Here is a 25,673-nt window from a genome sequence, read left to right on the forward strand (position 1 = left end):
CTTTTACACAGACCAAGGACTGTATATTTTACAATTACAGGTTTGGTTTTATTATCATCAAGGTGGAGCAAGGTCTAAAACAACATTTGGACCATCATGTGACAAAAAACTAATACAAAATAAGCAGCTCTTTTCAGTCAGTAGAGCTATAGGTCCTTAAAATATTACTAATTTTGATTTGAGGAAATTTTTAATCATTGATAGAAAAATGTATTTCAAAGAAATATTTTATTTTTGTTATTTGAGAGTGATTTTATAAGGCATTCGTCTGAGACAAAACCACCATCATAACAGGTTCAGTATCTATACAGTATAAAATTTGACTTCAGCCATTTGTTATCATTGAGACTTGGTGCTGAGCTTTTCTTCTTTGCTGAACCAGTCGATGTTTCAGATTTCCATAAAGCATGCTTATGTGAGGCTTATCCATTCCCCTTTTCTCTTCCATTCCAAAATAACAGTACTGAGATGCAGCCACAGCATCACCTCCTCCTCATTTTCTCTCTTCCTCCTCATATTTGCCAGCCAGCTGGCAGAGGTCTTCACAAGCTACAGTCTCTACACCACCTGCTGGCTGTCTGCTCATCTCTGTTGCTGTGTCCTTATGCCATTTCCTCTGTTGTGTAGGTTACCAAGATCTGGCATCACCCCCTCTTCTGATGTCTCTTCATCTCTTCCTTCTTTACCTCCTCACTTCCCCTCTTCTCCTCCTCCTCCTCTTCCTTGCTCTGTGGGCCATTTGACAGAGATGTGGTAAGACTTCAGCTCCTCCTCAGGTACTAAGTCAGGAGCGCAGCTCATGAGGTCGTGGCCTCGGAATGACTTAGGGAAGGCAATGACGTCACGGATGCTGGGAGCCCCAACCATAATGGAGACAAGCCGGTCCAAACCTAGAAAATCATGGAGTGATAAGATGACTTAATAAATATATAATTATTTTCACCTTTTAGCTCATGAATTGTACACTTTTAGTGGTGGTTTTAAATATTACATATATCATATAGCATTTCATATTTTAACACTTGTAGGGTTCCACACATAATAATATTTTACTTACTGGGTATGATTTATCAGTTGAACTGAGAACTACTGCCCAACGGATACCTTATCTATTGATATTATTACAGATATGTCATATGGATAAGGCATAGAGCAGGTGTTGACAGATATGCAATACTTTACTATAATTCAAAAATGTTTTACTGGCTGCATTTCATGTTTTTCTATGTATTTTGAGTTTTAATTTAAATGTATTATTTAGGGCTGTGAGCTGGCTGATACACATATCCTATAAAACTACAAGATCTTAGGAATCTAATGGTACCAAACATGTTATGCTACCTTCTCAGGAAGGGGCTAACTAATGCTACAAAGCTAGCCAGTATTTTGATGAGGAAAAAACAACATGGCCATTTTTACAGAGGTGCCTTGATCTCTCACCTCAAGATATCTGAAAGAAGATGGATTGTGTGAGTCTCCTCTTTACAGTCATGTCCACTATATGTGAGTCCCATACAGTTTTGGACACAAACGATGCCTTTTTTTTTGCATGCATTGTTTATTACACATTTATGACTAGGAAAACGACACACATTGCTGAGTTGCACCTCAAATTAATCTACAGGTTTCCAGCTTTTACAGTAGGTGATATATACCACTTCTATGTGGCATATACTACTGACCTGATATCTCCCCCCAAAACTGGACTTCAAAACTGTTTTGAAATGCAAAATTAATTAACTATTGAAATTTAGCAACTAATCACAACTAAAAAAAAAATCTATCATAACTGTCATCTAACACTTCAATAATTTGCAGCTCTTGGATTTTTAAACTGTGAACTGTAGCAGACGTAGCTGAAAGATATTATGTGTGTACACAGCTTTATATGTAACATAGAAAAGATTTTGTCTGATGCTCAGTAAACAACCAGAAATGTGGTTCACTGATAAATCTGTACCTGACCAGATCATACTCACCCAGGACCACTAGTGGGGGCTGCAGCGTTGTCAGTGAAGGCAGAGCTAGACCCAACACTGGAGCCCCACCAATGGTCCTTGGCTCTGCTTTCAGCTAATCCCAGACCACCTGGACAGCCAGCAGCATTCTGCTGCAAACTAGCTCAGTAATTGTTAAAGTTTGCTGTGGTCAAGGGTAGAGTTAACCTTACCCAGAGCAATGCCTCCATGTGGTGGTGCTCCTGAGTCCAGGGCCTCCAGCAGGTGAGAGAGAAGACTGGGGTCTTCCTGCAGCAGACACATTTCAAAAACAGTGAAGACCTGTAAGTGATTCAACCTAATTCCAAAGGTAGGCTGGACACTGCCAAGATATGCAACGACTGACCTTAAGGATACTTTTCAGGACATGAAGCTGTTCTGAGGCCTTGTGGATGCGGATGGAGCCTCCTCCAATCTCACAGCCGTTCAACACCAGGTCATAGTGCTGACCACGCACCTGCAAAATGACAGTACAACCCATAATCCCTCGTGCATGATATATGATTATTCATAAACATCCAAAAGTGATTAAAAAAACAACACAAAGATTACACAGATACAGAGTGAATCTATGTGACTACCTTCTGTGGCTCTGTGTAGAGTAACTGTGTGTCCTCTGGCAGTGGAGCAGTAAATGGATGATGGGCTGACTCCAGCTTCTCTGGCTCGTCTTCTTTGGGCAAGAATAGAGGGAAGTCTACAACCCACAGGAAGTGGAAGACTGAGGGGTCACGGATTGACACGCCATAAGACTCCAGGAGCTCTGCACACTGCAGGCGAAGATTACCCAGCAATGGGCGCTGACAGCAGAGCAAGAGTGTAAGACACAGGAGAAAGGAAGAGTGGGATGGAGAGACCAGAGAAGATGAATTAAGGTATATTCTTGTTATATTCGCTATTATCTTTCCTTTGTATGTTGTAAAACTTTCCCCCTTCGTCAATCTAAGTTTGACATCAGCAAGTCTCACCACAGTGTGGAGGGAACCAGCTGCCATCAGCAGCAGGTCTCCTGGTTTGGCTCCAGTCCTCTGCAGCAGCTCCTCTGTGGCTGAGACAGAGAGCAGCTTCTTCAAGGGAGATTTCAATGTCCCGTCTGCTCTGACCAGCACCATGCTGAGCTCCTTGGGACAAAACATACACACATGGGAAAAAAAAGACACAATGTTAAAGCACTGTGGGTGGAGACAATAACTGCAGTTAACTTCTGTGAACCTTCTAAAGTTCTGTTTTTGTTTCGGATGTGTCAGAGAGGTGTTGCTTCCTCTCCACAGAGGTTTTGACAGGGTTCTTGATGGTGGTGATAGTGGATTGCTGTCACCTTCTTATATACTCTGACTATTTTTAGCCACACCAGCAGCATGGCTCTAAGGATGGCAGTGTCTGTCAGCCCACTGCTTTGGTCCAGACCAAATTATTTTAACAACTATAGATTGCCATGATAACGTGTACACACATTCATGGTTCTCAGATAATGAATCTTTATGACTCTTGTGCCATTATAAGACTTATAAATTGCAGAGAACTGACACTGGATCAGTCATTAATAATCCAGATCTCTGTTGACATCTCGTGAGACAGCCACCATCAATCAAACATAAACTCTTATAAACTCTTTGTAACTGTGTTTCACAAGTGCCCTGTACCCTGAATAATGAATGCTAGCCTGTAGTCAGATTTGTTAACCAGTGGATATGCTGTGAGTCATTTACTGTGCATTAAAAACACCCAGTGTATGATGGTTTCCCTTGAAATATGATAATTTTGGAGTCTTCGGCGATTTGTTTTTTGGCAACGCTGTTGGGTTGTTTGGTCACTGTCAGGCAAATCTAATCAAACCACACCCACATAATGCAGATGAGGCAGAGTTTTGGGGTGTTAAAGTTTTATTAAATAATAACGTTTCTACGTTTCTACCTGACGAATGTCCATGACCGAAATGTTGTAGTCTAATACATTTAACCTTTTTCTGCAAGTGCAAACAGTGTGCAGGTGTTCTCCTTTTTGATTCATTAAATAATAACGTAAAAGACTAGTGTGATGGATTTAGTAGTATCTAACAGTAAGTTGCAGATTGCAACCAAAAACCCCTCCACTCACCTCTCCCTTTCCAAGCATGCAGGAGAATCTATGGTGGCCTTACGGTATTACAACAATGCAAAAGGCCCTATCTAGAACCAGTGTTTGGTTGTCTGTTCTGGGCTACTGTAGAAACATGGCAGCGCAACATGGTGGATTACCTGGGAAAGGACCTGCTCCATGTGAAGATATGAAGCTTATTTAGTCTTGATTATTCATATTATAAAGTAATATTCTGACATTGCATAAACTTTGTAAGCTTCACATAGTCTTGTTTGCTGTAGGGCAATGCTATGCTTTTACTATGCTCATACACAAAAACAACCACATTTAATATACATTCCACATAGTCACGCACCATGTGAAATGGTCTTTTCCATTTGTTGTCTCTCATTTTTATTCTCATTTGTTGTGCTACATTCATCCCATTCATTGGTACAAAACAACAAGAAACTGAAAAAAATAATGACTTCACAAAAATGTAAGTAGATAAGAGACAAAGAGGAAAAACAAACCTACCTGGCCAAACTGAGTCTTAACTGTTTGTTTCAGTTCTTCCAAATGTTTCCCTGAAAATAGTTTCTGTATTCAAACACACGACAGAGAAGATCATTTGAGACAGACAACAGTGACGGGTCGACAAGGGTAAAGATGGCAAAACACAGACATCAGCAAATCTGTTACATAGTTTTGCTTTGTATGTAACAACTTTTTGTTTTCAATATTATTTCACTGTACATCCTAATGTACAGTATGCTCTGATGGATTTCATTCAACGGGAAGTGGTTTTGGTCTTACCGCTCCACTGGGGACACAGATGGCCTGAACGGAGCCTTCTGGTTGGTTGAGAGCTGATCTTAGGAATTCAATTTCCGTGGATAAGAAAACCTGACTGAGGTCGATCAGCTGGACAGATGGACAGATAGGAAGAAAGACAGGGATTCAGACAGAGTGACAGAGATGTGTGCTTAAACAGTCAAAAACACTGCTGGTCCCACACACACATTCACACCCTCTTGAATGTGCAGGTGATAACATCTGGGATAGCATTGTCTCGCTCTAACAGCAATAATTTCTTTAGTTTTAAGTCCACAATCTCTTTGAGTTAACATGGCCAATGCTCATTGTGGTCTGGCAAGGCTCAACAGACACATTCAGCACAGGCATCATTTTAACTGGGCTACACATAGATAATTGACAAGTGCTCTCCTTTTCTGAGACACCTATCACTGGGCTCTCGTAGGTCTCTGGTTACTGATCTGGAAACAATGCTACATTTCTCAGAGATAATCCCCCAGAACTGGTTCTTAATTCAGTACTAATTTAGTAAAATCGCTCACTTTAAATCAGGTTAGATCGGCATGGTAACCCACTGTATACTGTACAGCTACCCTGCTACAGAGCAGGTTAAAGGATCTTGTGGAGTTTTTGATCTCTAGTAATGCTACAGAGCTGTTTTCCTATAAAAGGTTTCCTCTCAATTATCTCATGCATGCAGGATACACACGGGCGTGCACATGGGTGATGCAATACACAGTCTTTTCGAGCTGCATCCATCCATTTTCTAACCGCTTATCCTCTTGAGGGTTGCGGGGGGGCTGGAGCCTATCCCAGCTGACATTGGGCGAGAGGCAGGGTACACCCTGGACAGGTCACCAGATTATCGCAGGGCTGACACATAGAGACAAACAACCATTCACACTCACATTCACACCTACGGACAATTTAGAGTCACCAATTAACCTAATCCCCAATCTGCATGTCTTTGGACTGTGGGAGAAAGCCAGAGTGCCCGGATAAAACCCACGCTGACACGGCGAGAACATGCAAACTCCGCACAGAGGGTCTCCCACACCCAGGATCGAACCAGGAACCCTCTTGCTGTGAGGCGACAGTGCTAACCACCGTGCCGCCCTGCATGATTAGTCAATTAATTGATTATTCGATCAGCAGAAAATTAACCAGCAACTATCTTGATCATCAAATTACTGTTTTAGTATTTTTTCAAGGAAAAGTGCCATGATGTGATATTTCTGAGTTCTCAAATGTGAGGATTTGCTGCTTTCCTTGGTCTTACATCAGAGTAAATTGAATATTTTGGGGTTTGGAAATGTTGGCTGGACAAACGCGACATTCAATTAAGTCATTTTAGGCTCTAGAATTGTGCAACAGGTGTTCTCACTGTTTTTTAATGTTGTGTAGACTAAACAATTAATCAAAAAAATAGAATTACTGCCTCACCTTGTATGCCTCCGCAAACTAATTAAGTTACAGTTTACATCCATGTCTGTGAAAACATGGAGGCCTCCCCCCAACAGCACTGATGATCTATACAGTCAGCACAGTTTCAAGGTGGACACCCAAGATGAGTGTCACCAATTCAGTATCTGACTAAGTCTTCTGTTCCTGAGATATGACGTTGAATTATGTACAGGAAAGTGTTTTTGCAGAGCATTGTGATGTCACAGTGAAGTTGACCTCTGTAGACGTTTGTGTGAAATTTTGCCATAATTTGCCTTAAAAACAACTTAAGAGAATTTTCTGGTGAGAGTTAGAAGTAATATGTAACATTTTTATTAAAATAAAAAAAGCACTCCCTGTAAATTATAAATACAACATCTTGGTCAGATAGACCTCATCAGATATGAACTTCTTTTCTTCACCTCTCCTTGATCTCTCATTTGACAGCAGAAACAATCTGATATCACCTTGAACTTTTTAGGTGGTTTGTTCATCATGAGACAAATAGAGTTCAAATACATTCTACACTACTAAGCGTATTGAAAATGTATTTAAGGACATACATAAAAATTCCTACGCTTACTTTTAATATCTGGATATCATTCCAGATGTGTACAGCCTCCTATTCCATCATAGTTATATGATTACATTGTTTACATTTCACCATTGCTGAACATCATATTCCACATTTTCACACAGGTATCACCATTTTGAGTGCTCCACTCATGGTACTTAAGATTATAATTGAACTCCGCTTCTTTCACATGAACACTTGTAGCTGGATTAGAACACCCAGAGTTAAAGGAACCAGCTGACGTGCAGTTTACTAAAACAAGTTATCCTTTATCACCAGTGTTAGGCTCAGTGAAGCCAGGTGACTCTCTTCATGATACAGATTGTTTCAAACAATCAGATGGTTATTTTCCAGACTAAAGTCCCATGTCAGCACATATCAGATGAACGAGCTCAGAAATTTGGCTGGCTTTGTGTTTGTCTTTGTGGCTTCTTTAAAACTGTTCTTATAAAAATCAGTGTTAATCAATCTTAACAACAAATACATTTTATTTAACTATGTGAACTGTGAAATTAATGAGAAAAAAAATAATCTAAAAATGAAGAACAAGGTTGATCTCAAGTAACAGCAAAGCAGTATTGAGTTATGATAGTAATAACGGTAATTCGAGTCACGTAACAATCTTATTTTTTTTCCTCCTGCTAAACGATCAGGTCTGATATCCAGTCATCAAGGAGACACTTAAAACCAAAAAAACAAGCAACAAAACCTCACCTTCATACTGAATCTGGTATCAGGCTTGTCCACACCGTAGTCCCTCATGGCCTCTTCATATGTCATGGTTTGGAAAGGCACCTTAATGGGACCTTTCTCTGCGGGCCAGGAGTACTGCAACAAACCCTCCACCAGGGACATGATACCAGCCTGGTCCACAAAAGACATTTCTATGTCTACCTGGGAGAGATAATGAGAGGATAAGCTGTCAGAGAACACAGAGCAGGACTGTGAACCAACTAGTTAAGTTCCAGCCAACACCAGGACCAGGTGCAAACTATGAAACTATGTACAAAGCTGAGTGTGGAACACTGGATACTTTCCCACCCTCAATGGTTGCCATGTTGCCTACATAGAAGAAGGGGCAGGACCACAAACACATTTAGAACTTGTGAAATGTTGCCAATTACTGAGGGAAACACCAAAGCATTGGATAAATACATGTGTATTTTTCACTAACAGCATTCTGTTGTTGGATATATGCCATCAGTATGTATATTAGGTTCATTATAATTATTTGCTTCCATGACCAATAACGTGAGTGCTAATTTTAGCTTGCTAGCTAGCTAACAGTGGCATATTTTATCATCAGGCACTAATGCTGTGGCTTGAGCTATATGATCTAAGGGCATAAGTTACGTTTGATGTTTATGCATGTTTGGTTTCAATTCGCCGAACAGAAGAAGAAAAGCTGTCAAATCTTGTGATCATCATTTCCGGTAGTGTGCAGCGGCAGTGTTGCACACTACCCTGTCCAAATCTGCGCACAATGCAAGTAAGTACATAGTACATGTAAGCATACTAAGGGACTGTACTTTATTCACCAGAGTAGGGGGGCGGCTGGGGATTTATTCTTGTGGTTTTCATTTTATATATCGTGACGGTTCCCGAAGCAAACAAACAAATATTTTTCTTTGAGCCTCCCTGTGTGACTGGGGAAAATGCACAACCCTACCTCCACCATAAATAAACATTTTTACAGTTTCTGGCTGTGATAAATGGTGTGATTTTGAAGATTTTTAAAGAAAACATACTTTTCAAACCCACTTGCAGGTTTTGGTTCTGAGGGTATTTAAAACAAACACAAAATACGGCCATTAAAATTTGAATGTCAATCCCTTGAGCCAAATCAAAAACTCCCTCCTTAGTGCTTGAAAATGTGTGCCCTCCCATTTTGCACCACCCCCTCCCCTCTCATAAATAACAAACAGTCCCTAATGGAAGTATGTGATTTGAGACACAGCAAGAGTTCCCTTGGACCTATTGCCACGTAGTTTTGTGGTTTTCATTCAGGTGGCCTGGGTTTGACTCCCGATATGGACACAAATGTTTATCTGTCTGTCTATCTCTCAATTTATCTATCGATCTACTCACTGATTGGAAAAGGGCTGTAGACCAGACTTGAATAATCCAGCTCCAATACCAACCACTAATGACATTAAACTATCAGAGTAAGTAACAGAGTGAAGTATGGTGCCAAGATAAGACCTGGCTGTGAGATTTAAAAAAAATAAAACAAAGGCTGTGTGTATTTTTTGTTTTCTGTACTCTTCCCATCCCTAAATGTTACCTGGGTGAACTCAGGCTGTCGGTCTGGTTTGGAGCCTTCATCTCTGTAGCACCGAGCCATCTGGAAGTACCTGCCACAGAGACAATGGAGTACTGTTGGATATTATGCATGATGGTACTTAGACCACTCATTGTACACTCCTGTGAGCTAACACTACAGGTAAGTACATTTTTCCAAGTACTATGCTCTACAAATTTGTACTCCACTACATTTCTGATAATATTTGATTTATTAAGGCGGGTCTTTTTTAGGTGGCTGAAACACGTGCCCGCCTCCACAGCAGTACATTGCTTAGTTTACATGTCGGACTCCAGCCTGCCTCTCTGAACTGGAGGTGTGCTGGCTGACGTCTGCTGTATGTAACACACTGACTATGGATAAGTATAACATAGAATCCCACTTCAAAAAATCTGAACTATCCCTTTAAGCCTGTACCCACCTGTCTACACCAGCCACCATCAGAAGCTGTTTGAACTGCTGTGGACTCTGGGGCAGAGAGTAAAACCGGCCCGGCTCTCTCGACGGGACCACAAACTCTTTGGCTCCCTGAAACACAAAAGAATGAACAAAGTCTGAAGGAAGCACAGACTATATCGTTTCCCGAAATTGATAATAGAACAACTTGGCAAAGAACCCCTGAAGTGACTTGGATTCTGTGTAGCTAATATCATTAAAAAATATTGGACCTTCTTACCCCCGGTGTTCTTTTAAACAAGGTAGGAGTCTCCACATCGACAAAACCTATAAATGAGAAAAAGAGACAATTTGAAACAGTTTGATTTAGCCATGCTTCAGCACCTGGATTCTACTATTGTCTACCTTCTACTGTATTGTGTAGTGTCTGCATGGTTTTACTCTAATATCTCTATTTTAAGTGTGAATGTGCTGGTGAGTGTGTGATGGCTCTGTTTTGAATATAATAATAATAATAATAATAATACATTTTATTTATACAGTGCTTTTATAGCTCTCAAAGATGCTTTACATTTAAAACCAAAGAAAAGAAGTACAAACATGTAAGTGCAAAGAGATAAACAGAAGACAAGGGCAATATAAAACAACAAAATATGAAACCTGTCAAAGTGTTTCCAAGCCCAGGAAAATCACCAGTCAGTCACTGTCCTGGACAAGATAAACTGAACAGACACAATGAATCTCACTCTCCGTACCGTGCACATTACAGAGGTATTCTCTCATCTTCATCACCAGCTGAGACCTCAGTCTGAGGTTCCTCTGCATCTGAGAGGACCTCAGGTCCAGGTAGCGATACTGCATCCGCAAAGACTCTGATTTCTGTACAATCAAACCACAACAACACAATCAGTCACAGTTAATGACAATGACAAATCTGATTACTTCGTGGAACATAGAAAATAGTTACTTACTTTGACAAAGTCTTTAATTTCAAAAGGCAACTTCCGGCACATGTTGAAAACCTCCACACTCTCAGCCAGGACTTCTATTTCTCCTGTTGGCATGCCCTGTTTGTATAGACACAGAATAAGAAGATGGAATACTCTTAATAAGAAATACCTGCCTCGAATTTTACTCTGCCAACTACCAAAGTTCAGAGTACGTCTCTCAAAATACCCTGAAATTCTACAGAATATTGCTGCAGACAGTAATTTGAAACTTTACATTACATTACAGGAGTTCAATGATGAAATTATATGAATGAAGGTGTTCTTTGAAAAGATTTTGCTCTGCACTCTCATATGACTCCTGGTTTGTACATAGGCAGCCCAAGTTCAGCGCTAAGTTTGGCAACAACCCTTTTCCTCCTGGGGATCAATACTGGGTTAAATTAAATTTACAGCATCCTCAAAACTTACTCATCTTTATAGGCAGGTTCAAAAGTGGAAATCATATCTCACTGGCTTAGTCCTGGTTGGCTCTGTTCACAGAGGAATCACTAGAATCAGGTGAGGCAGGGCTATTTGAAACGTCACAGCCTCCACTCTGTAGAATGAAAACGTCTTCACACTGACTGGACGAAAGCATATGTAATTCATTTTAATGTATGCCTTTATTGTATCATAATTAAATGAAAAACATTTTAAAAGAAGGCAAGCTTTTTCTCGTTTAAAATGGAAATGCATTGTCAACGCAAAATGAAAAAAAGAAAAGGCAGTGCCTTGCTTTTAATACCAGCAGGTCCATGCTGCTCTCTGCTGGACACTGTGCAAAACTATTTATTCAGCTATCAAAGACTAAAAGCTAAATAACTGTGATTTAACTTACGTTTTTTTAAATGAAACTGCAGCACAGTATATCCATATATAAAAAGGAAATACATACAACAAGGTATATGTTGCTTCACTTTTTTTGATTGAGTAGTTCTTTGGGGGGACAGTAGCTCAGTCCATAGGGACTTTTCTTGGGAACCAGAGGGTCACCGGCTCAAGTCCCCATATAGACCAAGTATGGAGCAGGGCCTGGAAGTTCGGGAGGTGCCAGATCACCCCCTGGGCACTGCCGAGGTGCCCCTGAGCAAGGCACTGAACCCCCAGGTGCTCGGAGCACCTGTCCAAGGCAGCCCCCTCACACCGACATCTCATTTAATGCATGTATAGGCCCTGTTTGTGCATGTGTGTGTATTTTAGGCCTGTGTGTAAATGACAGCAGAGTGAAAAAAAATGATTGTCCCCTCTAGGATTAATAAAGTATTTCTTCTTCTTTTTATTTAAGCATTTCAAATCTTCTCTCTCATTTTAAGGTTTGACTAATTATTGGTTTAGATTTATTGCACTGACAAAATCTTAGCCAGTGAAGCACTGATGAGTTAAGGAACAAGTATCAACTACAATGTGACTCAGCAGCCACCAGGACTCTCTGTGTGCAGCCTCTCAATCAGTAAAAACTGAGCTTAGTTCACAAGTGAATACAGAGGTTCAAAAGAGAGTTAACATGACCCTAAAAGACACATTAAAAAGAGGGCTGCTCTACAGCATGTAAACCACAACTAGATTTTCAATACACATAACACACCCCCTTGTTTCTGCTGTTTTTATGGATTAGCAGTGCTGAATGTCCTCATATGAATAGGGCAACCTGCTTTTGACATTGGGTGGTGATTTAATGTTAGACACAGACACACACAGACCTTGTTTTCCTGCCCTGCTGGTCGTCGTCTGACTGTTCCTGTGACCTTTATGACAGACTCAGTTGTGAGATCGCACAGGACCGCCTTCAAATCATGCGCAGACTTGGAATACAGAAAAAAAAAAAAAAAATCAAGTTTTGAGTTCACCATCAATCGAAACAAAAAGAACTTGAGCAGGAAATTGTTCGACATTATTATTAATATCTTTGTTATTTGTCGTTATAGTAATACCAGACACTGCATTGTGGCATTTGAATTGTTTTCATCCTTACCTCTTCCTGAGGGATTAGAATTTGTGTCAAGCCACTGAAATCTCGCAGGATGACAAACAGGTCCTGCCTGTTGGAGGGAGGAACAATGTTAAAGGACTGTTTTACGTGAGACCAAGGGAGAAAAACAAAAAACTCTGGGTGATGATTGAGCCCTGCTTCCCAAAAAGCAACCATCATATTGTAATATAAACATAACTACACAATTTCTCTTCATCACCGATAGAATAATGGAGTTAGATAGGAGAGAAAAAACAAAGAGCTTAAAGGAAGTTAAAATGTCATGTAACATACACTGCGAGTCCTAAATGCAAAATATTTTTCTCTGAGAATGGTGAAGGCATGACCCGCCCCACTCTACTTCTGACTGACTAGTATTCATTTCCTTCATTGGTTGGGCTTGTTAGGTTCAGGCATGAGACATGAAATTGGTTATTTAGAGTAAGAATATCAGGATAGGCCAATCAGAGACAGATTAAGGCAGAGTAGGAAAGGTCATGTCTGAGCCATCCTAGGAAGAAACATGTACTCTTAACAGCAGTCAGAAGAAAAGGTGGACTGACTAACATCAGAATTCTGATCATTTTTATATGAGGCTTTACTGACAGGCTGAGTTGATACAAATGAGCGAGCTGTGCACATTTTACTGACATCACAGGATGTGGGGGGCATTTTCACCCACACTAGGGATAGCAGTGTCTGTCCATCTGTCATATAGGCCACTAACCATCAGACAGATGTACAGACATTCAAGTTCTCCATAGGATAAACAACACTTACTGTGTTGCTCATCTGTAGCCCCACAGAGCTGCTAGCATGTTAACCCATATTAAGTGTTACCTCTAACTGCTTTCTGGAGCCACCAGTATTTGAAGGTGATGTCTAACATAGCTTTAAATCCCTCTGTTGATGATTGTTAGCTCCATGTCTGTGTGTGAACAGCAGTGATACCTGAGATACTGGACCCAGCCACACAGAGTGACTCTCTCTCCCGCATGATCTGATCTCAGTTCTCCACAGGTGTGACTCCTGAATGACAGACTGCTGGGACCTGGAAAAGAACCAACACCATGATTATGGCTCGACAATAACTGGAGTTGTTGTGATGATATGATCATATTGTTCCAAAACATTGTCCAAATTAATGAGACAAAGAAAGCTGTACGATAAAACATCGGTAGTTTTCAGTGGTGCACAATGTATTGCTCTCAATGTTAGTTTGATTATTCCATGTGATTTTGCATCCATCTGTTATATCTCTATGTATATGGATATCTGAAAATATCATGTATATTGTTATAGTGATTTCAGTCATGGGACGACATCACACTTCCAGAAACTTAGGTGAGTGACATGTTGGCCTCACAACTTTTGGGGAGAAAATTGAATTTTTGTGTTTTTTACATGATGTCATGATGTCAAATATTTTTGTAAGCACTGGGGAGGGACTTTCTGTATTTTGTATTTATTTTACAGCCACATTTTTAAGAAAATATGCTTTCCAAACCAAAATTACACCATTCATCATAGCCAGAAACTGCAAAAATGGAAATTATCGTTGGATTTTCAGATTTCCGATGTGATATTTCATCAAAATCACTTTGTTATTTACAATTTGGCCAAAAATAAATGCAGTGAAAATGAGAGGCTTTTTTCAACTCCAGGATTTCATGTCCAACTTTTAACTTTCAAACATCAAAGGCTAGCTTATTAATTAGTAGCTTTGGAAAGGGTAAAAAAGAAAAAGAAAAAGAAGAAGAAACTAAGTCACAGCCAAGCCACCTCCCTCCTCTGATAAGTAAAGAACAGTCCCTAATGGGAGTCACCGTCCAAAGGCAGTACTACAGTTAGCTAAAGTCAAACCTATGAATCAGTGTCATGATGAGTCGCTACCTGTCAGTACCTGAGGCTGGAGAAGCAGACTGGCAGAGTGTGTATGAGCTGCTCAGGTGTCTGACTTGAGGTTTCCACAGCAGGCGTCCTTGACTTGAGGTCAATGCTGAGCTCTGGTACCACACAGTGTGAGCTCTGAGTCCTCTCAGCACTCTCTGCAGCACATACCTGCTCTTTGCTGCCATCTTCTAAACACACACACAGTGAGAAACCAGGCTGATGTAAAGATACCTGAGGCTGTCAGGGTCATGAAGCTCCTCTGTCACTGTGTCCGGCTGTTTGAATGAAGCACGTGGGAGCTGTTCTTATGAAAGACTGTTATACACAGTTCCTTGATGTAATGACACCATCATTCAACCTGAGCGCTAACACCGGGATCCGGACTTTACCGGCTCAGGATGTGTGAGACAGATACCAAACCTCCGGTATCACTACCGCTCGTTCTGGTTCCGGATTTTCGCTCGTCTTCAACAGCTTTCACAACTCTCTGCTCATGTGGATGGGATTCTCTGATGCGTTATACATTAGCGCAATGCCAATCCATGCATGTAGGAGTCGATTATGCGTCAACGGACATGACGTCATGATGTGTTACAGACCAAAGTAGTCAATCTGCAGTAGGTTTTTATGAGTTTGTAGGAAGAGGAGCTGCGACGGGTGACATCGTCAAGATGCGTTTAGATATTTCAGTAGTACATGGTTTCGATCAGTTTCCATGATGATGTGAAACAAGATTTGATTTTTATTTGGCTTATTTACTTCGAACGAGTAAAAAAAAGAAAAGAAAAAAAGAACAGCAACCCTTTTGATATACAAAATCTCATAAACAACATCAGTTTGTATTAATAGATAATTACATGTAAGGAAAATGTATATTGTCCTACCCCTTCTCTATAAATCACACAGTTTGCTCATCATATTTACAACAGACAATTTTTTGTCTGTTTATTTATAAACAAATATTTTTAAATAAGGACATATTAATTATTATTGATAAACAATTATTATTATTATTATTATTATCATCATCATTTTCATTATTGTTGTTGTTGTTAATAATAATAACAGCAATAATAATAATAATAATAATAATAATGATGATAATAATATGTTTATGGTACAAACAAAATTAATTTTGTCCTTTTTATAAAAGTAATATATTACTATGTTTTATAATTGCATTAAAAACAAGGAAACATTATTACTTTTTTGTTTTGGGCAGTTTCGACAGCAACACACTGTCCTTATGAAATTAGGGACATTTTATAGTCCACCCCCCAAAAAAAACCAAAACAACTTTTTGACTTGGAGTTAATCCGTCTCTGTATGAGTGTGGAGCTTTCTAAGAAGGCACAAGACTCTATTAAATAGTTTTCAGTACTAAAATCCCAAAAACCAGACATCTGTTTTTTGGAGCAGGTTTTTCTTTGATCATTCATTAAAAATTATTGGGGAAGCAACTGGGTTAATATAGGAAGTTTTAGACTTTCCAATTCACAGTCTAACTACAGGCTTCTCAGTCTTTAGACAATGTTGCTTGACTCAGGACTGATCAACAGTTCCCTGGTGAAGTCCATTGTCATTTTTGGCTAAAGTATGTGTAAAATAAAGAAATAAATGAGATGAACAAAATACAACAATGCACAAAACTTCACTTATGTGTGGACAACAGAAAGGAGACCATGACCATCAGGATATCTATTATCATCTGAATATGATATCATGCACATGGAGTTTTTGGTATTGCTGTAATCTTTACTCTAAAGTAAAAGATTTTGCACATTAAGAATATTAATTTATTCATCACAGGGAATATTACTCAGGCTGTTTTTTTTTGCTGTATCAAAAATATTATCTTATTTTTATTCTTCATATTACTCGTTTTTCAAACCAGACAGCTGCAGTACACTCCAGTCCAGATGGCGGCACTGGTGCGCTTATAACCGCTCTGCAAAGCGCAGAAGCAGAATAGCTCTCGGGCTCAGGGTGCAGACGGAGTGGAAAGTCAGTTCTTACAGTTTGTGTGAAGTTCCCCTGTGTGTGTGCAGTCATGTCGGGCAGCAAGCTGATGAGAGCCATCAGAGTGAGTGAGTTTGGAGCTCCGTCAGTGCTCAGACTGTGCTCAGATGTGCCTGTCCCACAGCCTGGACACAGACAGGTGAGACACACTCAAGCTGTGCTCAAGAGGAAGTTCAGCCAAGATTAAAAAGTAACGTTTACCATATTGTGCAAGAGTAGCACCACAGCAGAACTGCCAGTGGCTGTAATCCACGGTGGTATCTTGAAGTTGATACAACATTAAAAGCCAAAATCTATTGTCACTTGTGTTCATATGTGTAAAACACAGGCCTTACTTTACAGCTAAGCTAATCAGACAGAGCTTCAGCTTTGGAGTTTGAAAGATTAGTCGTGTATGAGTAAACTTTATATATTAATGCTGTTAATAATTTGTCGCACAGTGCATTGCCCACAAACGTAAAAAAGCCAACAGTGTGCATGTGAAAGTATGACATAGTGAAAACTTTATATACACTACTCAAAAAAAGGGAACAGCTTAATCACACATCAGATCTTGATCAAGGAACAATTCAAGTTGAAAATCTTTACCGATGTACACGATAGTCTATAATTTATTGTGAACGAAATGACACAACAACAGTCAACGGAAACTAAAATCATCAACCCACTGAGGCCTGCATTCAAAATCACACCAAAAATCAAAGTAAAAAATCAAAATCACAGGCTGATGCAATTTGTGTAAATGTTATCATGGCAGCTCATAATGTGACTCCGTAGTGCCTGTATGCACTCCTGACAACATCTGAGCATGCTCCTGATGAGTTGCTGGATGGTGTCCTGGGGGATCTCCTCCCAGATCTGGATCAGGGCATCAGTGAGCTCCTGGACAGTCTGTGGTGGTACTTGGTGGCGGTCTGTGCAACCCTCCAAGGATATGCCTCCCCAGATCATCACTGACCCACAGCCAAACCGATCATGCTGGATGATGTTGGATGACAGTTGAGTCAGAATCATGCACACCAGTAGCCTGGAGGTTATTTTGTAGGGCTGTGGCAGTGCTCCTCCTGTTCCTCCTTACTCAAAGGAGCAGATACTGGTCCTGCTGCTGGGTTGATGCCCTGCTACCGCCCTGTTCAGCTCTCCTTGTGTAACAGCTGGTCTCCACGCTCTTGAGACTGTGCTGGGAGACACAGCAAACCTTCTTGTGATTGCACATATGGATGTGTCATCCTGGAGGGGATGTACTATCTGTGCAACCTGATTGGGCTGCAGGTACCGCCTCATGCTACCAGTAGTGACAAGGACACTAGCAGAAAACAAAACTAGAGAAGAATCAGTCAGGAAGGATAAGGAGAGAGCAACGGTCTGTGGCCACCACATGTAAAACCATTCCTTTTTTGGGGGTTGTCTTGCTTTTCCCTCTCCATTGCACCTGTTGTCACTTTCATTTGCATCAAAGCAGGTGAAATTGATTCTTAGTCACTTGTGCTTCCTAAATGGACAGATTGATAACTGAAGTTAACTGACTTGGTGTGAAACAATGACAGTTAGATGTTCCCTTAATGTTTTTGAGCAATGTATTATCATGTATAAGGATTAAACTAGAGACCATCTTGCAGTGGGATCACGCCAGTTGGATACAGCAATCAGCCACTTGTGCCCCAGGGGTGTAACGTAGGGGTGTGGAAGGAGCACTGGCCCCTTCCCTACTTCTGGCGCTCTTGCTTGAACCACACCCATCTTCAATTTTAGCTTTCATTTTGATCTGAACTGCACACCTGTAGAGTTTTGTGACTGCTTCTTGTAAAGTTTTGATGCTATGGCAGTGACATACAGGCCCCTACAAAAGCAGTTCAGCCTTGCAGCCAATTTTTCCCACTGGCCATTCCCAATATAGCAGAAAAAAAAAAAAACATCTGTGGCCCAAACAGCATTTTCCCCATAGGCCACCATTATATAAGAGACATCAGTAAAAGTCTTGACAGAATCCTCAAGCTGCAAACAAGGTCCGTTATAACTCTTTCTATTATGAATTTTTGATCTATGGAGGTTTTATATTTGTAACACTTTCCTCTAGCTGATAAAGGAGATTTAAAAAATCTGTGACGTCATCACAATGTTAAGTCTATTAGGCAAGCAGGAAGTCACGGGTGGGGCCAGCAGCAGCAACACTACTACGCATATTCAGTAGACCGCATACTGCAGAAGTAAACTGGGAAGCTAGAAACTTTTTTGGCATATGTCCCAAGTGAGCAACTCCAGTAGAATGAATGGGCGCCATCTTGTCATTTGGTTTTAAGGTATTATTCTCAATGTATGTGACAAAATCTGTCCACAGACGGACAAACATGTAAACACCTGGCAAAATACTTAAAACAGCTTCTGTGGTAGTTCCCACTACAATAGGTGTCAACTGGACCATATTTTACGTAATGACACAGACTCAGAAACAGACTCAGGTCAAAATATTACCAGCTGTTGGGACGTTGTCTTGGCTGGTAAGGCCGGTAAAAAGAGAGCTACTGAGCAATTGCAATAGACCAATAGCGCAGGAATGAGCCCTAAAACCTGAAAATGAGTTAGCATTTTAGCACTCCAAGTTCCCTCATCCTGAAGGCAATGGGCTTTATCAGTGGGTTTGTGGTGAGATGCCTGAAAAAGGTCTGTGGTTAACACAAGCTGAAGAGATATTTGTGTTTCGTTCTGCGATATAAAACACACCAGTAAATATCACACTCTGAAATTTTTAGCCTTTACATGTCTTATAAAAGGTGGTTGCTAACAAGTGGGTAAATGAGACTATGGGATGTCATCATGCTGAACACAGCTTGACAACTTCACTGTGTTGGCAGTGTTGAAATCATGCACCTGTAGTGTAATTTATAGCCTAATGTGAGCTTTTTTACTCCAGGCAGCTTCTTTTACGCTATAATAATCATAAAAGTGGTGTTTATTTGTGATCTTGCTGAAGAAAACGTGTAAATATCATAAACTGTTGTTTGCCATAGAGCTAATTTTCTGCATTGATCCAAAATCCCATGGATAAACTCCATTGTTAGGCCAGCCAGGGTGATGCTAACTTCCATATCAGCCTAAGAAGAGAAATCTTCTCTGAGCACTCTATTGAACAGTGGTAATGAACAGTATGGGAACTTGTGTATTGCTTGTTGTGCTTGGCCTTTGGCTGTTGGCATGTTTTTCAATATCTCATATCCCTATAAAAACCTTTTCATATTCATATGTCTCTCTGCTGTAGGTGTTGATTCGTGTCCATGCCTGTGGAGTGAACCCTGTGGAAACTTACATCCGGGCTGGGACCTACGCCCGTAAGCCCTCCCTGCCATACACACCAGGCACAGACGTAGCTGGAGTGGTGGAAACTGTTGGAGAAGGAGTCACTGCAGTAAAGGTCTGAATTTGAAACACACACACACACACACACACACACACAGACAGTAAATGTTTGTACCATAATAGTCATGTAAGCCTAATAATACAACTATGCTGAGTCTCTGCTGTGTTTTGGTGCCATTTAGTGGGCATGCTGCTGTGCTGCTCCTTCGTGTCGGAGTTTCACAGACACACACTACAGATGTGATTATTTGGCGTCTAAATGGTGCAGCAAGCTGACTGTCTTGAGCGCTCACAGACACACAGAGACATACTACAGATGTGTTTTTGTATGCTCCTAAACAGTGCTGTGAGTTGCTGGCCATTAGGGCTCCTAGTTTTGCATCATCGTAGGGGACATCACCTGATCCACTAAACTATCACTTGTAGCCCCTGTGCTGCTAGCTACTGTTAAGCTGATGTGTAGCTGATGGTTATGAATTGCACCCATACTTATAAGCAGGCATGTACACAGATAGACCCCAGGTGGTCCTCAAGTACCTGCCCTTTTACCCTCTGTCTAGATACGTGCCCTTTTTGTGAGATATTTCTATTCAATTTCTTTTTATAATTTAATATTTAATATAGTGTTTGCCCTAAGCCTCACTATTGTTTGTACCTGGTGTGAGATTAAATTACTATTATAATATCTCAATACAGCTAGCCTAATTTAGGCAATAACCCACCATTATGCTTAACAACAAGCAAGCTAGTCGGGAGCATAATCACTCTTTCACTTCCACATGTCTTTAAAAACCATAACTCAAATTGAAATAATGTTTAGATCTCCCATGCTGCGGTTCTGATAATTCCTTTAAATAAATCTGAAATGTGGTTTAGTGTTTCACATGCCTTGTGCCAAGAGCGTAGAGGAGAGGAGGAGCGCAAAGCTGCAGCCGCTGTAGACATCTGTTCTGTTTCTTGGATTGTTTAAGAAACTTTAAAGCTTATTGAGAGGATCATATTAACAATTAGTACATATGCGACTATTTAATGAAATCTTAGTGGTTTTCTGGTATACACAAACTTTTTTTTAATGTACATTGTGTAGTTTGTGGACAACAAAATGACATAACAACAGTCAATGGAAACTAAAATCATCATCCCACTGAGGGCAGGATTCAAAATCACACCTGAAATCAAAGTAAAAAAAAAAAAAGAAGAAGTCCCAGGCTGATTCAACTTGTGTAGATTTTATTATGGCAGCTCATAATGTGACTCCGTAGTGCCTGTATGCACTCCTGACAACATCTGGGCATGTTCCTGATGAGTTGCTGGATGGTGTCCTGGGGGATCTCCTCCCAGACCTGGATCAGGGCAGCAGTGAGCTCCTGCACAGCCTGTAGCGGTACTTGGAACAAGTGGGCCTGTCAATGGCATTAATGCCTCCGTCATCCAGGAGCTGCCTACACACTCTGACCACATGAGGGCAGGCACTGTCCTGCACAAGGAGGAATCCACGGCCCAGTTCACCAGTGTAAGGTCTGACAGTGGCTCTGAGGATTTCATCCTGATACCTAACATCAGTCAGAGTACCGTTGGCTATGATATGGAGGTCTGTGCAACCCTCCAAGGATATACTTCCCCAGACCATCACTGACCCACGGCCAAACTGATCATGCTGGATGATGTGACAGGCACCGTAACATTCACCACAGAGTCTCCAGACTCTTTCACGCCTGTCACATGTGCTCAGTGTGAACCTGCTCTCATCTGTAAGGAGAATGGGACACCAGTGGTGGACCTGCCAATTTTGGTGTTCTCTGGCGAATGCCAGTTAAGCTGTACAGTGCTAAACTGTGAGCACAGGTCCCACTAGAGGACATCAGGCCCTCATGCCAACCTCATGGAGTCTGTTTCTACAGCCCTGTCCAGCTCTCCTCATGTAACAGCCGGTCTCCTGGTATCTCCTCCATGCTCTTGAGACTGTGCTGCGAGACACTGCAAACCTTCTTGGGACCACGCATATGGACACCCAGTGCAACCTGATTGGGCTGCAGGTACCGCCTCATGCATCAGTAGTGACAAGGACACTAGCAGTGAGCAGTGTAAATTACGCTATATATATATGTATACCAAATTTGTTGCTTTTAGTCACAAAATGAACAATTGGTCAGTTATGCCACCCCACTAAAAGCATTTATAGATGAAAAGCCAAGTCAGTAATCATGATGAATAAGTGGCTGATCACTATTCCATCTATCTATTCCACTCCTTATCTGTAGTCTCTAAAGGTGCTTTCACACCTGTAGTTTGGTTCATTTGGTCCGCACCACAGGGAAAAAATAATATGGTGTTGCATTTAAGTTTTAGTTCGGTTCCTGTTCACACTGACTTTTTGCAAAGGAACCAAGATAAGTATACATTAAGTTTTACAGATTGACAGAAAGCTGGTTGTTTGGGCAGTTTTTATGTTTGTCATCCTGCATCATCAGGACCCACATGGGGAAATCAAATTCCAGTGACTGACAGAAGTTTCTGCAGCAGCACTTTAATGTTCTTAAATGTTTATATTTATGTTTCCTGATGTCACAAAGAGCTCATAGAGAAATAGCTGATTGTAAGCTAGCTAACTAATTAGTAGGCTATTATTAGACTGCAAATTAATGGCATGTTATGAATAATGACTAACATAGAGACAGGATGAAAAGAAGGCGTCTTGTACAGTAACGATTGGGGGCTTATTACTGTTGGATCACTGTCACACACTTTTTAATGAACCTAATTAACAGACAAAGTACACAGAGTAAGATACCATGATGGCAGTTTTAACAGTTTTTTAATTAGTGAAAATAGCCTTACTGATGTCCATATGTGTTACCATGGTTACATGTATGCATTAACATAAATAGATAATGCGTTATACATGTGGTGTCTCTGAAGCATGGGTGTAGTGTGCCAGAGCAAACTAGAGTGACGTTCTGCCATTTTTTCCCCAAGTGAGGAAATAGCTTAGTCACAGTTTGCATAATTATTTCAAAATTCATCAAAATGTTCTAAGCACATAAAGATCCAGTTACTGTAATGCAGTGAGTCAGTATAAACATATGGAATGGTCAAAGATGTTAAGTTGACATTTAAGTTGTGTCAATTGATTCATTACTTCAAGTCGTGCATTGAGTAACATGCAACATTCCACCTTTAAAGTTTTCGGTAGCCTTTGAATGGCACAGTGCATTATATATTGTTCTTAGTCTATAGCTAGCTAACTGCATACAAAATATGCATCACACTTTTAACGGTGTCTTTGTTTGTGATGTATTTTATTTAAACATGTCGCTGTAACCTCAGAGTGTTGACGCTAATTTCTCACTTATTTACATGTAAATAATTCTATATGTGTGTTTTTCAGGCAGGAGATCGTGTGTTCACCACAGCCACAGAGTCTGGAGCTTATGCAGAGTACACTGTAGCAGCTGACGACTGTGTCCACAAACTGCCCAGTGCTTTAGACTTCAACCAGGGCGCAGCCATAGGGATTCCTTACTTCACCGCCTACAGAGCTCTGATTCACAAGTAAGACCATGCAACCGCAACAGTTTTATTAACCGCAGTGGTGGATAAAATGTCACCCCTTAAAGTAGAGGCGAAACACTGGACGCTGGTGACGTCACGAGAATGATTGTTTTACTAGGAGTGCTGCGTACAACACTGTACTTCAGATTAGATAAGTGTTGATACAAAGAGTTACTGAGTTTTGATGAAAAAGAAAGAGCTAGGGAGAAAGTAAAAAACAAATTGCCAATGTTATTTTAGGCAGTAATACCAAATATGGCAGTTGGAGCTGTTACCATGGAGTTAGACAACAGTGGCGAAATTGAAATTGAAAAGCTGCCTTAACTTGACTGACTTTAAATTTCAGGTTGTTACAGCTTACAAACCACTCCAAACACTTCTCTACAGCAAATCTACCATTGTCTCCATCAAGCTGTCAGAACACGAGAACATAAAATGCTTTCAATGTTATGTTAATGTTATCATGTTTATAGCCAGTCCATTTTCACAGGGTGATGCAATTCTAACCCATGACTCAGAGGTAGGAGACAACTTCTGTGTGCTGCTTCTGTGAACTAAATTTTTTTTTTTTTTTGTTAATTTCTTTTTGGTTACACTATTCCAAATTGAGAATGCAGTTGAGAGTGTACTTACTCTGATATAGTTTTGATTACTCACTGATGTCCAATGATTAATAATGGGCGGCTGTGGCTCAGAGGTAGAGCAAATCGTCCACCAACTGGAAGATCAGAGGTTCAATCCCCGGCTCCTCCAGTCTGCATGTTGAAGTATTCTTTAGGGAGATGTTGAACCCCAAATTGCTCCCAATGAGTGTGAGTGTGTTAAAAACTGAGTAGGAGGTGGCACCTTTTATGGCTACCTGTGTGTGAATGGGTGAATGTGACTCGTAGTGTAAAAAGCACTTTGAGTGGTCTGATGACTAGAAAGGCACTATACAAGTGCAGGTCCATTTACCATTTACCATATACCATATACCATATACCATATGACTCCTCATCAGAAGAACTGTCGACGTTGAGTAACGCTTGAACTTGTCCCATTTCCCTTTCTGTGTCTGGTTAGATAGTTGGTAGTAGCAGTTTGGTCCTGCGTTCATGGGCCCATCCTCTTCTTGGTGTACATAATAGACATTTATCCCTGACATGGAGACACCTGCAAGATCTTGCTGTCTCTTTGTAAATGAAGAGCTCCCTCCTCAGTGATAGAATCGGCTTATAACGATAGGCTTCGCTTTTGATCACAAACCAAAAGTTTTACTCTGTTTACCCCTCACTGTGTTTGTAATGGCTCCTCTCTAGGTTTCATATATCCATATAGTAGCCCCAAACTCCAATTCTTCCATGAAACAGCAAATAAGGTGGACCTGCACCAGCAATGCAACATGTATTCCATCTGTCGGATGCTACGTGCCTTTCTGCACATTCCTGCACTACTCTTCTCAAAACATCCTATACACTGGCTGTAAAAAACACTGACAAACCAGCAGACAATAGGGACAAATCATTCTCGTGACCAGTGTTGGGTAAGGGTTACTTTAAAAGTAATCAAAGTACGTTACTGCGTTACTCTCTAAAAAAGTAANACTTTGTCAACCCACTGAGTTAATGTTACTGTCATTAGCATCAAGCTAGCAAACAATGGTACAACCTCACAGTCGGACATAAAGTAATAACATTAACAAATAGCGGCAGGGCTTTTACTCACCACAACTGCAGAGGCTCCCAGCTTCATTTGAAACAAACTACATTATAGACGGTCCGTTATTTATTAATCCCACTGTTGCCAACTCCTCAGTAAGAAAAGTAGCTATTGGCTGTCCTAAAAGTCGCTAGAAGTCGCTAAATGACGTCATCGCCTAATTTGCATAATTGTCCATATGCATGTAGGCTAATTGTAATGGCTGCTGTAGGAGAGAGGAATAACGTCGTGGGAGAGACAAAAACTGAGTAAAAAAACACCCTGAATATGTTTAGAACTACAAATGAACTTTCAGTGATTTATATTAGACAAAGAAAATTTTACATTTACATCCCACCCTGACTGTAAACCAGGTCGGGATCAGCCAGCGGCAGTTCCGCGCATGCGTGATTCACTTGCAGTCTGGATGTGGAGGGGTTAACGTCTTCAATAACATCAGAAAAAGTCGCTAGATTTGTCGCTATTTGCTTTTTTGAAAAAGAGTCGCTAGAGGGGTCTGAAAAGTCGCTAAATATAGCAACAAAGTCGCTAAGTTGGCAACACTGATTAATCCCTCTGTGTGTTTATATATTTACTTTTTATCCGCTCCGTTGTCTTTGTAAAGTTAACATAT

The 25,673-nt window shown here is 40.6% G+C and overlaps 2 protein-coding genes across 3 annotated transcripts in view; one reads left to right on the top strand and one right to left on the bottom strand.

Annotated features, from left to right (window-relative positions):
• Nucleotides 1–21: 21 nt before the first annotated feature.
• On the bottom strand, nt 22–14,999 carry dars2 (aspartyl-tRNA synthetase 2, mitochondrial). Of its 2 annotated transcripts, none has more exons than XM_050033789.1 (17): nt 14,669–14,999; nt 13,496–13,595; nt 12,548–12,614; nt 12,276–12,377; nt 10,558–10,653; nt 10,342–10,465; nt 9,867–9,913; nt 9,612–9,718; nt 9,173–9,242; nt 7,603–7,782; nt 4,872–4,979; nt 4,593–4,655; nt 2,966–3,118; nt 2,579–2,797; nt 2,344–2,454; nt 2,171–2,246; nt 22–890 (listed from the first exon to the last, which is right to left on the bottom strand). In XM_050033789.1, the coding sequence occupies exons 1-17, from the start codon at nt 14,685–14,687 to the stop codon at nt 691–693; spliced, it is 1,842 nt and encodes a 613-aa protein (XP_049889746.1). In that variant the 5' UTR covers nt 14,688–14,999; the 3' UTR covers nt 22–690. The 2 variants fall into 2 exon arrangements, with proteins under 2 accessions (XP_049889746.1, XP_049889745.1); XM_050033788.1 differs by having other exon boundaries at nt 14,448–14,999.
• Nucleotides 15,000–16,403: 1,404 nt separating this feature from the next.
• The window catches only part of cryz (crystallin, zeta (quinone reductase)), a 17,512-nt gene continuing 8,242 nt past the window's right edge, over nt 16,404–25,673 (top strand). Inside the window, exons 1-3 of the mRNA XM_050033799.1 lie at nt 16,404–16,595; nt 19,713–19,865; nt 23,199–23,362. Coding sequence (XP_049889756.1) covers nt 16,488–16,595; nt 19,713–19,865; nt 23,199–23,362 — 425 coding nt within the window. The 5' untranslated portion in view covers nt 16,404–16,487. The remainder of the gene's footprint in view (nt 16,596–19,712; nt 19,866–23,198; nt 23,363–25,673) is intronic.

Source organism: Epinephelus moara, chromosome 21, assembly GCF_006386435.1.
Source record: "Epinephelus moara isolate mb chromosome 21, YSFRI_EMoa_1.0, whole genome shotgun sequence".
NCBI lineage: Eukaryota > Metazoa > Chordata > Actinopteri > Perciformes > Serranidae > Epinephelus > Epinephelus moara.

What these genes read in the sequence shown, in the direction of transcription:
- dars2 (XM_050033788.1), bottom strand. Translation starts at nt 14,622, where the DNA reads ATGGCAGCAAAGAGCAGGTATGTGCTGCAGAGAGTGCTGAGAGGACTC. An exon ending in ATACCAGATTCAGTATGAAG is followed by an intron (nt 4,980 to 7,602) that starts GTGAGGTTTTGT and finishes CCATCTGTCCAG; the next exon opens with CTGATCGACCTCAGTCAGGT. An exon ending in TCTACACAGAGCCACAGAAG is followed by an intron (nt 2,455 to 2,578) that starts GTAGTCACATAG and finishes GTCATTTTGCAG; the next exon opens with GTGCGTGGTCAGCACTATGA.